The sequence below is a fragment of the Siphateles boraxobius genome, unplaced genomic scaffold, assembly GCF_051911475.1.
Source record: "Siphateles boraxobius isolate OS27281-9 unplaced genomic scaffold, OSU_SipBor_1 74, whole genome shotgun sequence".
In the NCBI taxonomy this organism is placed as follows: Eukaryota; Metazoa; Chordata; class Actinopteri; order Cypriniformes; family Leuciscidae; genus Siphateles; species Siphateles boraxobius.
In genome coordinates this window covers 413,539-429,876 of record NW_027509202.1, presented here as the reverse complement: position 1 = coordinate 429,876, position 16,338 = coordinate 413,539, and the positions used below count along the sequence as shown (strand labels likewise).

The window sequence follows — 16,338 nt, the reverse complement described above, 5'->3', positions numbered from 1 at the left end:
TGTGGGACTCTACAGAATTTTATTTTGTTTTTTGCAATAACAACAATAGGGGAATACAGAGTCAAAACACTTGAATGTATAAAAAATGTAAATCAGCATTCTGCATTTTGTATCAAAAAATCAATCATACATCAAGTATCCTTTTCAACAGCTGAGATGTCTTCACAGCTTTACTATTGTTCTGTATTGAAGTCAGAGAGAACCTCGTAAAAAACCTTTAAGTCAGTTGAAAAAAGTCTACCATTTAGTAGAGTTAACATTCATTTTGCAGTATGTATATGATATTTCCCAAATAAAATTAAAATGTTAGTTATATTATACATAAACCGGTATCACAATCCATAAACAAGGCCGTTATATCAGTTATATGGACCAAATTTGTTAAAAAAAACATACACTCTAAAAAAAAGCTTGGTTGTTTTAACCCAACTTTGGGTCAAATATGGACAAACCCAGCCATTGGGTTACATTTTTAAATCACATTTTTAACCCAAAGTTTGGGTTTGTCCATATCTGAACCAAAACAGCATTTTTTAGAGTGTAGACACACTGGACCAAAATCATGTGACTGTACTTGTGATGTTTCCCACAGGCCTCAGTGTCTCGTCATGTGTGGATACCCAAACTCTCGGCCGGCGCTGATGTATCTCGTACACGCGTTCACCAACAACTCAGGCTTGATGGTCTGCGGACACGTGCGCACTGTACGTCACCTTATAATACAGTCTTCATCTGTTCTTCCATATGAAACTGCAAAACATGATGTTCTTCCTCAGTGTTTCTGTTTCGTTTTCCTGCACTAATATCTAAACATTCTTAAATCAAGATACATTTACTGGAGAAGCGATATTATATTCATGCTCGTGTTAGTTCACAGTGCATTAACTACATGAACTGATACTTTTGACCTTAAAAAATGTATTAAATGCTGAAATTAACATGCACTGGATGCTGTTAAAGTATTCCATGTGGGCTAAATAAACGACACCCTTATTGTAAAGTGTTAACAAAATAATCTTAACTCGGAAGGAATTCTGACCCCATTGGCAGATATCTGTTCTTGTGTTGTTGTTTTTTTTGCATAAACTCACTTATCTTTGCACTCTAAAAAAAAGGGGGGGTTGTTTTAACCCAAATTTGGGTCAAATATGGACGAAGCCAGCCATTGGGTTACATTTTTTTAATTACATTTTTAACCCAATGTTTGAGTTAGTCCATATTTTACCCAAAATTGGGTTAAAACAACTCAGCATTTTTTAGAGTGTGTTAAGTTTTTTAGTATACAAGACCTAATGTAAGTTATTTTGCTTCTCAAGTGAATGTATTTATACTTGATTTAACCCTCTAGTGTTTTTCGTTCAAATTTTACATGTTGTTTTTTTTAAAGTGTTTTACTTTATCAGTGATTTTTGTAGCACTTGCAGTGTGAACACAGAAAAAAATCCTGGAAATGATTCAAAGGTCTTAAAATGGTCCTTAAAAAAGTTGTCACACTTGAACTCCTCACAATCAAAACTGACCACCATAGATATGAATAAGAAAAAAAAAACAGAGAGAATTTTGGGGGTACGATCAACAAATCAGACATGATGCAGAAATAAGCACACCGCAATGAAGGGGTTAATTGACAAAAAAAAATTTATTTAGATTTTTTTTATGGAAACCAATAGATCATAATTATTGCATAAATATTACCATAAAATTTATTCAAATACAAAATTTTAAGTAAAAAAAACAAAATTGAACAAAATTACTACTGCGTTTGTGTTTTTTGTTTTTGCTATTGGATTTTTAATTTGAAGTGTATTTTCTTTTCCTATCATTCCAAGTGTTCACATCCTGTGTTTAGTTCCTGTTTTACTTTGTTTCTATGGTTACCCTCATTTGTTGCCACAGTGATTGATTACCCTCGCCTGTTCCTAGTTATCCTCTGGTTATCTGTTTTTGTTCTTTCCCTGTGTCTGGATTTACTTTTTAGCTCATGCTTGTTAATAAACATTTGCATTTGGATCCGACTCTCCCTCGTTTCTGAAACGGCTGAGTGTGAGCTGTAAATGCGAGTTAAAAGGGTCTTGTACTGGAAAACAAGTTTTTTTTCTGTGTATTTTCTCAGTTTTTGCAGTTTTCTCAACCAAAGCTGCGGTTGTTCTGTCCTTTTCCTGCAGGGATACCGGCGGCCGAACTATAAGGAGATGATGAACGAGCAGGTCCGCTATCAGCGCTGGCTCCTGAAGGCCCGAATCAAAGCTTTCTACACTCCTGTGTTTGCTGATGATCTCAGACAAGGAGCCCAGTATCTCCTACAGGTCAGAACGCACCTGGAAAATATGACAGATTATGTTATTTTTGATAAAGAGCTTATGTAGTGAAGTGAATCAGTCTAACCTGAGAGACGGCTTCACACAGAACCCGTTTAAAACGCTCCCGAGCTGCAATAATGATGTTCTTTCTCAGTGTTTCTGTCTCGTTTTCCAGCACTAATATCTAAACATTCTTAAATCAAGATACATTTCCTGGAGAAGCAAAATGACTGAAGATATTAAGTCTTATCTAATGAAAACTGCATAAAAATTAAGCAAATTTATGGGTCCTTCGGTCCAATTGGACCCGAAGCATTTAAATAAAAAAATGTAAAAAATCATAGCTTCATCGGAATGGTCCGAAATTTTGTGACTTTGTTGGTACTTGGTATCTGAACACCCCAAAAAAATGGTGACAGGATTTGAATAGTCTAAGTGGTTGTAAAAAAATAGTCACACTCAGGACCTTCGGGTCCAAATGGACCCCCATAGGAAATGAATGGGAAATTGGCAAAAATGTGACAATACAGAGTTTTTTTGTGCGTACAATCAACAAATCAGCCACGATCCAGAAAAAAAGCACTCAACAGTGAAGGGGTGAATCTCTAAAACATCAAGAGTGCAAAACAGACACACACACACACAAATGAAAGCTAATTTTGGGAAATGTGTGCAAAAATCACTAGAATCCGCAAGCCTTTCTACAGAGAGCTGTAAATCCATTAGTGGTAAAAATGTGCTATTGCGTGATAAAAATGCTCAGTGTGTCCACCAGATGGCATCCATCTCATTTCAAAAATTGCTTTCATGAGGCCTAGGCTTGACTCTAAAAGGAAATACAGCTTTAATAAAATAAAATAAAAATAATTATATATATATATATATTAAAAAAATTCTATTATATTCAATAGGGAAAAAATGGGTCCTAATTATTGCATAAATATTAATTATAAATCATAAAATTATCTCAAAACACCAAAAAAGAAAAGAAAAAACATTATAAATGTATATTATAAAACAAGTTAAAAAAAATATATGATTTTTTTTTATATATATTAATCCTGCCCTCCGTATCCATTTGGACCCGAAGGTCCTGACTGTGACTGTTAAATGAAGGACCCCAGAGGATTAAATCTGCTAATGGAGTGAGAAAAATAATCTTGTTTTCCCTTTGAGTTAAGATTTTCTTTCTGACACCATTGGCAGATATTTGTTCTCATTTCATTTTGATACATTGTTCATTGTTCTTAATATCTTCAGTAATGTTGCTTCTCCAGTAAATGTATCTTGATTTCAGAATGTTTAGATATTTGTGCTGGAAAATAAGGCAGAAATACTAAATACTGTAATCATTTTTGCAGTGTAAAAACTATTTTTTGAAGGTGTAAATAAAGTTTACTGGAGTTTATTTTACATGAAAATACTGTTTCAATTTTTCTACTAAGAAACTTCACGTAATTGAATGGACTTCTTGCCGTTTTCTTAGATATTTCTAGTAAATTTCACAAACAATTACAGACTGAAGATAGTTTCTACACCGATGTAAGTTGAGTGTAAGAGTGAAACTGATGTCGTTTGATTGACAGACCGCTGGATTGGGTCGGCTGAAACCGAACACACTAGTATTTGGCTTTAAGAACAACTGGAGGGACGGCGAGATGAAGGACGTGGAAACCTACATCAACACCATCCAGCGAGTCTCATTCTATCTTCCTCTTTAACCTGTTAAAGGCCCTTGCACACGACTCCCAAATTTTCGTATGCGTTTTTTCGTCTCCGTCATTCGATGGCTCTGAATTGTCAAAACACAAACGCAGAAAATCGGACCCGATCCAAAAGTTTCAGCGGCAGTGTGTAGACGTGTTTAACAAAACGTGTGGTCGTATTTATTTTTTAACGTTGGAAAATTTCGGACACAAATTTCGGGTGTGCAAGGACCTTAACTCTATTTTATTCACTTTTTTTGCATTGCACATATTTAAAATTCATCCTGTGAAAAAATGGAAATGGTACTTTTATTAAAACCGTTTAGTGGCAAAACTTTTGTGACATCAACTTAAAGTTTGGAACACAATTGGTTAGACATACAGCATTTTTTTTAGAGGCCAAATTATTTTGTTAAAATATATCTTTTGTTTAGTTCAGTGCATTTGCTTTACTGTTAACGTACACATATAAAGTGCTTAGCATAAGTGAACACACCCATGCTAATGGTGACTAAAAAGAGGAATAAAAAATCATCTTTTGGAAATTGATCTTAATGCCTTAATTTAAAAAATGAGGAAAAATCCGACCTTTAAGGACACCAATTTACTACATTTATTTATTTACGACACATTATTCATTCACAAAGAAAATTGGTGTCCTTAAATGTTGGATTTTTCCTCATTTTTTAAATTAAGGCATTAAGATCAATTTCCAAAAGATGATTTTTTATTCCTCTTTTTAGTCACCTTTAGCATGCGTGTGTTCACTTATGCTAAGCACTGTATACATTTTTACACTTTCTATGCTGCAATAATCTAAGTGTCTTCTTTAGAAAGAAGCAAGTATTCCAAAGCATTCATGAATTACAACCATTTAAAGATTCCATGTATTGCCCTTTTTCAAAGTCTTGATGCTATTTTTGGGCTCTACTAGAGCAGGTTTTTATGAATGTTGATTATTGTTTCCCATATTCTCAGTGATGCGTTTGACCTGCAGTTCGGGGTGGTTCTCTTGAGACTGAAGGAAGGTCTCGACATCTCTCACATTCAAGGTCGAGTTTCCAGTTCCTGAAGTGTAAACGTCCTCAGTCTCTCCATCAGTGATTGTAACGCCACTGGTCTTTCTCCAGATGAGTTTCTGTCGTCGCAGGAGAAAACGCCTGGAGTGAAGGATCTCCTGGTGTCCATCAACATCAGAGACTTCGACAGCGATTCCTCGAAACCATCATCGATAGCAACCAGCTGTCAAAGCAGCCCGCTCATCTTCAGAGGTCAGAGGTCATGATGTTTAATGAGCGATAGAGACTGAACTGACACTACGAATGTCCTTCAGTTTATGAATCTCAGAAGAATGTTTTGTATCTTCAGAATGTCTGATGCAAAGGCTAACCGGGAACGTTCTGGCAAGGTTCTCTCAAAGTTATGAAACAAGCGTTGGAAGTAACGTTAAAGTCCCCCTGTGGTGTAAATCCAGCTTTTAATGTTGTTTATGTGTCTATGTGGTGTTTTTAATATGCTTTAAGACAAAGCATGTGTAAATTCATAAGTCGACAGCATTGCTGAGTATTTTCTGCTTAAAACTGCAGTGAACCAAAGACAGTCTCAAAAACACGCTTTGAAATCGCTGGTGTTTCTGACGTCACAAACTACCTTGTAACCAATCAGATCAACGTGTGATCGTCAACCAGTGGATCTGAGTGAGTGAGTGAGTGGAGGCGGGGCTCATTTGCATATTCATAGAACCACGCATACTAAATGAGGCAAGGGTGTCGAGTTACATTCAAGATATTTTAAGGCATTAAAAAAAATTTCAAGTAAAAAAAAAGATTGACTACAGGGGGACTTTAATAAAACGTTCATTCAAGATTTTCTGGTCTTTAATACGTTTGCACAAAAACATTATGCATACTATACAACGTTACAAATGTTACAACTTGTTTCAGAACGTTCAGAGAACATTCAAAATGAACATTCCATAATGTTTGAAGAATGATACAATGGAACGTTCGCTTAACATATTCACGATGAATGTTATTCTCTCTGTCTCTGCATCTGGTGAACTTCTCTCCTCTTACGCCTCATGTTTGACGTCAGACACTCGGAAGCTTCGGCTGCCGCTCAGTTCTGCGGACGAGAAGCTGCTCAACGCCAGTCAGCAGTTCCAGAAGAAACAGAGCAAAGGGACCATTGATGTTTGGTGGCTGTTCGATGACGGAGGTCGAGTGATATTTCAATTTTAATGGACTTTTGATTGAATGTACAGTCAAACTAAAAATTATTCAGAACCAAGATATCATTTTTGATATTTTTTTACTAGTGTGTGCAGGACACTATAGTTAAGTTATGTAAGTGAGGAGAGCAAAATAAAGTAAACTGTGACATATTATACCCAATAATTCTTCATACAGCGACTACCAGTAAAATATGGGACTTTAATAGTTATTCAGACACTTTGAGCTGATCATGTTTTGCTGAAGTGTTTTTTCTTTAATAACTAATGCAGCTTTTTACACCACAGACTGAACAACATGAAGCATTGCTTGGTAACTGGTTGAGCTAAACTGGTATTATCTAATTGTGTAGTTAAATTTAACAGCTGACAGATATTCAACATAATTCATGTGTGAGAGTCTAACAGAAGGACGGACAAAACCAGTCAAATATCAACTGAGTTCTGGTCAGATTTTATTACCAACTATAGCGAATAAACTGAGATAATGTGAGAAATGTTGAAGTGTCTGAATGAGTTTCGGTTTGACTGTATTCTTTGCCTTCATTATATCCTGTGAGTTTGTCACTTTAATAAGTTATTAACACCTCACTGTCGTAGGCTTGACTCTTTTGATACCGTATTTGCTAACCAACAAAAAGAAATGGCGTGACTGCAAGATCCGCGTGTTCATCGGAGGAAAGATAAACCGGATCGACCACGACCGCAGAGCGTGAGTATTACTGACACTTCTACAGGTGTTGAATGCATTTTGTTCCTTTTGCTTTGTGTGTGTACAAGTTATTTTATTTTAAAAAGTTTATATTTATCTACAGAAGTAGTTTTAATCGTTTAAACTAAAGCCTCATCAGGAGATCATTCAGTTAGTGTGTCCAAACTTTTGACTGGTAGTTTATCAAATAAAACTGTTTTAAATTGTAGATAATCAGATAATGCACTAGTAACACTAACCCTTCACTTTCAATTAAGTTTATTTTTCTCAACACATCAGCACTGCAGATGTTAGTTCTGGTTTTAAATACAAACTCACTTCATTTTGACTCAGAAAACATGACTTAACATATTCAGTGATTTTTCTTCTCCAGTAAATGTATATTGATTTATATTGTGCTGGAAGACAAGAATATTGAGTAAAAATCAAACTTTTGCTGTGTATGCATTGAGTGAAAACGACTAAAGCTTTTGCTCTGGCACAGAATGGCGGCGTTGCTCAGTAAGTTCAGGATTGATTTCTCTGACATCACTGTTATTGGAGACATCAACATCAAGCCAAAGAAGCACAAGTAAGTTTAGATCCGTTGGCCAGTAATGAGCAGTGTTGGGGAAACTTACTTTGAAAAGAAATGCATTACAATATTGCGTTACTCCCTTAAAAAGTGACAAATACTTTACTTTTTAAGAAAAGTAATGCTTTACATTATTTTTGCGTTACTTTTTCTCACCTGGTCTGGACATTTTATAACAAAAAAATGCTATTTTTGGGCAAATGTAAAGACCTTTTCAGACTTAAATTGAAATAATAAGCCTCAGACTGAAGGAATTGCATATTCACGCATGTACAGTAGAGTACAGACAAACCTTTCAACTTTCAAGACTTGACCAATAAAAACTAAAAATATAAAGTCATTTTTAGTAGTCAATATAAAGTACATTGGTCGATAAAGTGAGATTAAATGCAGAAAAATATTTGTTTTATGTAGCATTTAATTATTGGAGGTTTGCATAGTTGATTTAGCATTTGACTGAATTTTTTATGCTATTTTGAGGGATACTGAATCATTTTTGTGTGAGTGAGACGAGTGGGCGAATGTGAGGCAAAATATGTAAAACAGTTTGGTGGCCATTGGGTCTGTGAAAGCGCTATATAAATGCAGTCCATTTACCATTGGTTTCAACATTGGGACAAGAGAGCTGTCAGTCAATACATGGGAAAACAAAGCAACTTGCGTTACTTATTTAAAAAAGTAACGGAGATTTTGTTGTAAATTTTGAAAAGTAATGCATTACTCTACTAGTTACTTGGAAAAGTAATCTGATTACGTAACTCAAGTTACTTGTAATGCGTTTCCCCAACACTGGTGATGAGTGTGTTTTGCACCGGGATCCTTCAGAAACTGTGTGATTGTGTTCTCAGTAAGGCGGTGTTTCAGGAGATGATTGAGCCGTACAGACTGAGGGAAGACGACATGGAGCAAGAAGCCGCTGAGAAACTGAAGACTGAAGAGCCGTGGAGGATCACAGATAATGAGCTGGAGCTCTACAGGGCCAAGGTCAGGTTCACTGAAGCCGAGTTCACACTGAGTCGGGTCTAGGGCTGTCGAACTTAAAGGGGTGGTTCAGGATTTTGGACATCGGACCTCATTTCCTAGTTGGCCTGGGTGTTATTTATCAGTGGAGACAGTTTTCAAAAATTTTCATCCAGTCCTTTCAGTTGCATATTTCGCCGGTGCTAGGCTAGCGCGAGTCAACGGTATCTCCTAGCCTGCCATCAAAAACAGTTTTACCCACTCCACAGTACACCAAAAGCAAATAAATTATAACGCCAGACTATCGGTGAATCGATGGCATGATAATCGTAATCGAACCAAACCGTGAGACCAATGTAGGTTCACAGCACTAGTCGGGTCGCTGTTCTTTACGCACTGCACCTCTCTCTGGGTAACGTTCAGTTTCTGGTGCGTTCACACTGCATGATGGGTCCGCGACGGGGCTTTCACACTGCATGACTTTACACAAGAAGGAATCGCAGACAACTTCTGTCTGGTCCACAAACTACTTTTTCTTTTACTACCAAACACACTCGAGAAGTGATGAGGAAATAACGCAAGATCACGCGTGCGTGAGTCCGGAGTTGTCGCGCGAGACTGAAATTGATATTAAAAATGATATCCTGCAAGAATTTTGCGATCCAAATTGTCGTGCGCTGATTTGCAGCGAAAAGGACAAAAAAACACAATTCTGCTGGTCTGCGATTCTCTCAGATCGCGTCTTTGATAATTCACACTGCGTGATTGTCACTCACGTGAACGAGCACCGGTTTGCGTATGATTTCAGGCATTTGTCGGCAATCTCACGAAACCCGTCGGCGAGCGAAAATCAGGCCTAAAATCATTTGTGTGATTTATAATAGTCCTTTACGATTGTTGCTTTTCAGACTGCACATGATCATCGCTGTAAGTCACGTCACACTGTGAGACTGTCATTGGACTGTACGACAGTGAAGATGGGTTAAAAACATCAGTTTTACATCAATCAAGACACGTTCGTTCAGTGATCTGCATTACAGCATTGAAATTATGGCTACAAAGAAATCTCTAACGTTAATTTTGGTCACGGCTAGTCTTGAAAAATGAACTCGTAGGAGAATCACTGCAGGACTGAGTCAAATCTTCGGACACGCCAGAATTTCGTCGGAGGTCAAATTTGATCGCAACAGTCATTAATCAGCTGTCGTTGAACATGTCAAACTAACGATCAAACACTTCAGATTTTTGGGCGCTTGAGAGCGTTTTGGCAGCGCTGCGTTTTTCCAGTTGAGACGATTCGTTGCTATGATACAGAATATCCGCAGCACAGTTTACTTGTAACTGATTTCTTAGATTATTTTCATATTAAAAATGTATTTTTCATCCATTTTGTTCGGTTAGCTCTACTGGTTGATGTCGTAGTACAGAAAGAATGTTGTGACAGTTGGTCAGTGTAGTATTAGTCCCGCCCCTCCTCCACTGTGATTGGACGGCTGGGTAAAAAGTGACAGTGATGAGCGCAGTGTTTTACCCAAAGTTGAACATTTTTCAACTCCCATTGAAATAAATTGAAAAAATACGCCAGCCGCCTGAAAAAACGCTTTGGTGGACACACGGTCTTATAGACCCCTTTTCAGTTGGTAAACATGGCGACGTTTTTTGTGGGCGGAGCTTAGGTGGAAGCAGAACGATCCCCCTGGCCGCTTCCCTAACGTTAGTTTGCAAGTTTTGTTAGCTTGTTTTTTAACAATGACTGGAGAAAATCCGATTTTATCTTAATGTGCAAGGTCACTCACTGTCCTGGACCGCGATTGTTATTTGCAAAAGTTAATTTTAACGGACGGAACCAGATTGGCCGACCTGTAGCCGTTACACGCTCACTCAATGATGGACGATCTGACAGGATTAACGTTAACGCTAGGCTACCTCCGGTTGAGTGACCTGACCTCTACACCTATCCGATAGAGAAACTGAGGGCATATAAATCTTTAGATGCCTATAACTATGTGCTGAATGGTCATGTACACGACTTGTGTGGTACGATCCGCAGTTCTGCCTAGCCAGCGCCAAGAAGACGACAATGTAAAGAGTGACATTACGGTGCAATTTTAACGATGTGAATATTTTCTAGAAATAAAAATTCCAGATACAGCATATTCATTTTTCATTGATTCTTGCACTCAACAACACAACAAGATGACATTTAATAATAATAATAACAAATTAAGCTCCTTATTATGTAGCCGAATCTGTGCTGGTTTGTATTGTTCGCCTGCAGTTTTCCCTTTGTTTTGCCTCCAGCTAACGCCGTGACGTAATTGTGACGTCGGCTCGAAATTGGTCTATAGCACTTTGATATGGAGCATCACATGTGTAATCTAACAGTGGAAAGACTGCAGACGCACATAACTAACCAGCTTTATTTCACTGCTCAGATCTTATTCTTATTATTCTTATTAAGGCTTATTAATACTTTAGTTTTTTCTCGCATTGACTACTGCAATGCACTTCTCGCTGGGCTTCCTAAAAACACACTGAACAAATTACAATGTGTACAAAATTCTGCTGCTAGGATCTTGACTGGAATCAGAAGAAATGAGCATATTACACCGATTTTAAAGTCTTTGCACTGGCTCCCGGTCAGGTTCCGAGTTGACTTTAAAATCCTTATGCTCACATATAAGGCACTGCATGGTCCGGCACCGCAGTATTTGTCTGCGCTTTTAACTTTATACACACCCAAGCATCATTTACGCTCTTCACAAGCTGGTCTATTGGCAGTCCCACAGACTCGGTTGCGTACTGTAGGGGACAGGGCTTTCTCATCCTATGCTCCTAGGCTTTGGAATGCTCTCCCTCCAAATATTAGAGATGCACAGTCTTTAAGTAATTTCAAATCTTTATTGAAAACGCATTTTTTTTAGGTTAGCTTTTACTTGACTTTTATTTTATTGTATTTTATTTGTGTTTATTTTATTTTTCCTCTGAGTGTTGTATTTTAAATTTGCTTGTTTTATTATGTAAAGCGCCTTGAGAAGCTGCTTTAAAGGCGCTATATAAGAATAAAGTTATTATTATTATTATTATTCAGAACCTGCTCCGTAATATGCCTTGTGCTGTGCGGAAAATCCTTTACTTTATTTGGGGATCCGCATACAAAAAAGCTGCTTATAAATCTCTCAATATACTATATTATTCCCAAATATTGCACCCACAAAGTCTTCTGATTGGCTGTGATTTTGGATGTGAGTGCAGTGCGCTTGCAGAGAGACTCCGCCCACACGCTCTTCTGATTGGTTGTGATTTTATATTGATTTGGTTGCGAGTAGGGCTGGGTACTGAGTTCAGATACTTTTTAGGGACCGACCGAATTGCCTCGATACTACCGAGTATCGAAACATGTCTTGTTTTTCGGTACCAAGTTTCGGTACCTAAGTGGTTAATCTCGTCAACGTCAGTGAAACAATAAACATGCAACATGATTGGCTGTGGCGGAAAAACACTAGTTTACGCGGCTGCCCAGAGACGTGCCTCGTCGCACGTGAGGCTGTAGTGTGTGTGTGTGTGTGTGTGTAAGCGTCCAACCCAGATAGATAGAAAATATGTGGAAATGATCAAAAGTGTACCAATGTACCCGACTCGATGCCATAAGCACACGATGCAATATTTTCGACAAGATAATTGCTGCCAAGACCGGTAACACGGTAAATCTGATAAGGCACTTAAAAGCGCACAGAATACACTCGAGAGTAGAAGTTTATCCGCCTTCGACTACAAGAACTGGAGCGCGTCACATATAAACCAAAACTCAGCGTATAGGATACTTGCATCACAGACATGAGAAATAGTTCTATATATGTTCAAAATATGTCTACTTTTAAACGAAACAATTAGAAATAAATAGTTTGATTACCTAATCCATATAGGCGCGCGCGCGTTCACTACTGCAGGGATGACGAGTCAGCATCGCAAATTCGCAGTAATCATCTTTGCAGCCAACACGTTTAGTAAACACTTGTTCATTAATAAACAATTAAAATATCTCCTTGCTATCGTTTCCCGACACATCCATAATCATTAGGCTACTTCTGCCAGTGCTTTACGCAAGCTTCATGTGTGCTGAGCGCGAGCATATATCCCGCACCCCAGTAGCCTATATTTAATTCAGTTCACATTTATTTGTATAGCATTTTTCATTTTTCACAATACATATCGTTTCAAAGCAGCTTTACAGAAAATGCATGTGTCTAAATTACAATTTAGAGTGATCTGTTATGAGGGGTGACTGGGTTTCATTGTTAAACAATGCATTAAGTTAAGGCAGAAACAATGAGCTCATTGAAGTAAAGAATACATGTTGTTAAATGATCAGGAAACATAGAAAACTTTAGCACTGGTGCTTTTTTACAGACTCAAAATATGAGTGTAAAAAAGTCAACAAACTGAAAAAATAAAACATTTTTTTTTTAGGTAATGTTATAATGATAAAATTGGTATCGAAAAAAGTATCGTTCAGGAACCGATATCGAAGTCAAGGTATCGGTATCGAAAATTTTGTTATGATACCCAGCCCTAGTTGCGAGTGCAGTGCGCTTGCAGAGAGACTCCGCCCACACGCTCCTCTGATTGGTTGTGATTTTATATTGATTTGGTTGCGAGTGCAGTGCGCTTGCAGAGAGACTCCGCCCACACACTCTTCTGATTGGTTGTGATTTTATATTGATTTGGTTGCGAGTGCAGTGCGCTTGCAGAGAGACTCCGCCCACACGCTCTTCTGATTGGTTGTGATTTTATATTGATTTGGTTGCGAGTGCAGTGCGCTTGCAGAGAGACTCCGCCCACACGCTCTTCTGATTGGTTGTGATTTTATATTGATTTGGTTGCGAGTGCAGTGCGCTTGCAGAGAGACTCCGCCCACACGCAGTTTCTCTTGGTTTACTTGTTCAACCGAAAGTCATTTGCGTCCTCAACTGAAATCCTTACGATTCTCATCCCTATCCACAAAGAATGTTTGAAGGATATTTCTGTAGAAATCTAAAGAATTCGCATGTCAAACTGATATGAAGAAATGACAACAGAAATAATGTCTGAATTAATGTAAGTGACATCAGTTCTTCTTTCATGTAGTCGAATCGTCAAATCAGGCTGAACGAGCTTCTGAAGGAACACTCCAGCACAGCCAACCTCATCGTCATGTGAGTGACGCATCCAACACACACATCACTTCTCAGACACCACATATCATTTTTGATATTTTTTTACTAGTGTGTGCAGGACACTATAGTTCAGTTATGTAAGTGAGGAGAGCAAAATAAAGTAAACTGTGACATATTATACACAATAATTCTTCATACAGCGACTACCAGTAAAATATGGGACTTTAATAGTTATTCAGACACTTTGAGCTGATCATGTTTTGCTGAAGTGTTTTTTCTTTAATAACTAATGCACCTTTTCACACCACAGACTGAACAACATGAAGCATTGCTTGGTGATTGGTTGAGCTAAACTGGTATTATCTAATTGTGTAGTTAAATTTAACAGCTGACAGATATTCAACATAATTCATGTGTGAGAGTCTAACAGAAGGACGGACAAAACCAGTCAAATATCAACTGAGTTCTGGTCAGATTTTATTACCAACTATAGCGAATAAACTGTGATAATGTGAGAAATGTTGAAGGAGTCTGTGAGCTGACACTGGTTTTGGCTGATGGTTTGATGTATTTGATGGATCTGATCACAGAACTATGCCGTTGGCCAGGAAGGGAACGGTGTCCAGCGCTCTCTACATGTCCTGGCTGGACACGTTATCTAAAGATCTGCCACCGATCCTTCTCGTTCGAGGAAACCATCAGAGTGTGCTGACCTTCTACTCCTGAAGAGGACTCGCTCTTACAATCAGTGCATCTGTGTATTCACCAGATTCCTTCAATGCCGCTAAATCGTATATTTAATATATTCAGCTGAACTAATCATCTTACAGAAGCTTATTTGTAGATATTTTTAATGTACTGACACTACCTTTAAAAAAATATAAAATGATGTTTGAAATGCATTTGATGTCCATTTTTACACTAACACAAAATTAAAAGCTTCGTTTTGCTTGATCCAGAACATTTTGAGTCAAACTCGCTCTGAACAGAGACCGTATTTCAGTTTATCTTCAGCATTCAGGCTGATGTTCTCTAGTAAACTCTAAAAACTATTCGGCAGCATCTAAGAACTAATTGACACTTAATAATTCTCATAATCATGGAGAAAGTCAGGGCTTTCAATGCAAATGATGAAACACTGTCCTAAACAAGGAGGAACATTAAACAATGCAATGCATGAAATAAATGGCCTTGATTTTAACTGTATAATTTGTGTTTTCGTGCATTATTGTGTGTGTGTGTGTGTGTGTGTGTGTGTGTGTGTGTGTGAGAGAGAGAGAGAGAGTGTTTGAGTGTGTGCGAGAGAGAGTGTGTGTGAGTATTATAAACTTAAATATGTTTTGTAGATATTATATTGTAGATTTGAGTGTGTGTTAGTGAGAGTGTGTGTGAGAGAGAGTGTGTGAGTGTGTCTGAGTGAGTGTACAATAAACTTAAATGTTTTGTAGATACTGTGTGTGTGTGTGTGTGTGTGTGTGTGTGTGTGTGTGTGTGTGTGTGTGTGTGTGTGTGTGTGTGTGTGTGTGTGTGTGTGTGTGTGTGTGTGTGAGAGAGAGTGTTTGAGTGTGTGCGAGAGAGAGTGTGTGTGATTATTATAAACTCAAATTTGTTTTGTAGAGACTGTGTGTGTGTGTGTGTGTGTGTGTGTGTGAGAGAGAGAGAGAGAGAGAGAGAGAGAGAGTGTGAGTGACCGTCTGTGAGTGTGTGTGTGAGAGAGAGTGTGAGTGTGTGTGTGAGAGTGTGTTAGTGTATAATAAACTTAAATGTTTTGTAGATACTGTGTGTGTGTGTGTGTGTGTGTGTGTGTGTGTGTGTGTGTGTGTGTGTGTGTGTGTGTGTGTGTGTGTGAGAGAGTGTTTGAGTGTGTGCGAGAGAGAGTGTGTGTGATTATTATAAACTCAAATTTGTTTTGTAGATACTGTGTGTGTGTGTGTGTGTGTGTGTGTGTGTGTGAGAGAGAGAGAGAGAGAGAGTGTGAGTGACCGTCTGTGAGTGTGTGTGTGAGAGAGAGTGTGAGTGTGTGTGTGAGAGTGTGTTAGTGTATAATAAACTTAAATGTTTTGTAGATACTGTGTGTGTGTGTGTGTGTGTGTGTGTGTGTGTGTGTGTGTGTGTGTGTGTGTGTGTGTGTGTGTGTGTGTGTGTGTGTGTGTGTGTGTGTGTGTGTGTGAGAGAGAGAGAGAGTGTGAGTGACCGTCTGTGAGTGTGTGTGTGAGAGAGAGTGAGTGTGTGTGTGAGAGTGTGTTAGTGTATAATAAACTTAAATGTTTTGTAGATACTGTGTGTGTGTGTGTGTGAGAGAGAGAGAGAGAGAAAAAGAGAGAGAGAGAGTGTGTGTGTGTCTGTGAGTCAGTGTGTGTGTGTGAGAGTGTGTTAGTGTATAATAAACTTAAATGTTTTGTAGATACTGTGTGTGTGTGTGTGTGTGAGAGAGAGAGAGAGAGAAAAAGAGAGAGAGAGAGTGTGTGTGTGTGTCTGTGAGTGAGTGTGTGTGTGTGAGAGTGTATAATAAACGTATGTTTTGTAGATACTGTGTGTGTGTGTGTGTGTGTGTGTGTGAGAGAGAGAGAGAGAGAGAGAGAGAGAGTGTGTGTGAGAGTGTATAATAAACTTATGTTTTGTAGATAGTGTTAGATAACTTTGGCTAACATTTATGAACAAAAATGCTATTTTTCCATCATTCACAGAATGTTTTTCTGA

At 38.1% G+C, this 16,338-nt stretch overlaps 1 protein-coding gene across 1 annotated transcript in view; it reads left to right on the top strand.

The window, feature by feature from the left end:
• The window catches only part of slc12a2l (solute carrier family 12 member 2-like), a 38,961-nt gene extending 24,117 nt beyond the window's left edge, over window positions 1-14,844 (top strand). The window contains exons 16-26 of the mRNA XM_077217544.1: window positions 593-704; window positions 2,166-2,306; window positions 3,887-3,993; window positions 4,985-5,058; window positions 5,137-5,277; window positions 6,101-6,223; window positions 6,837-6,948; window positions 7,433-7,519; window positions 8,371-8,506; window positions 13,610-13,677; window positions 14,229-14,844. Of these exons, the coding sequence (XP_077073659.1) occupies window positions 593-704; window positions 2,166-2,306; window positions 3,887-3,993; window positions 4,985-5,058; window positions 5,137-5,277; window positions 6,101-6,223; window positions 6,837-6,948; window positions 7,433-7,519; window positions 8,371-8,506; window positions 13,610-13,677; window positions 14,229-14,364 (1,237 nt within the window). The 3' untranslated portion in view covers window positions 14,365-14,844. The remainder of the gene's footprint in view (window positions 1-592; window positions 705-2,165; window positions 2,307-3,886; window positions 3,994-4,984; window positions 5,059-5,136; window positions 5,278-6,100; window positions 6,224-6,836; window positions 6,949-7,432; window positions 7,520-8,370; window positions 8,507-13,609; window positions 13,678-14,228) is intronic.
• The last annotated feature ends 1,494 nt before the right edge of the window (window positions 14,845-16,338 follow it).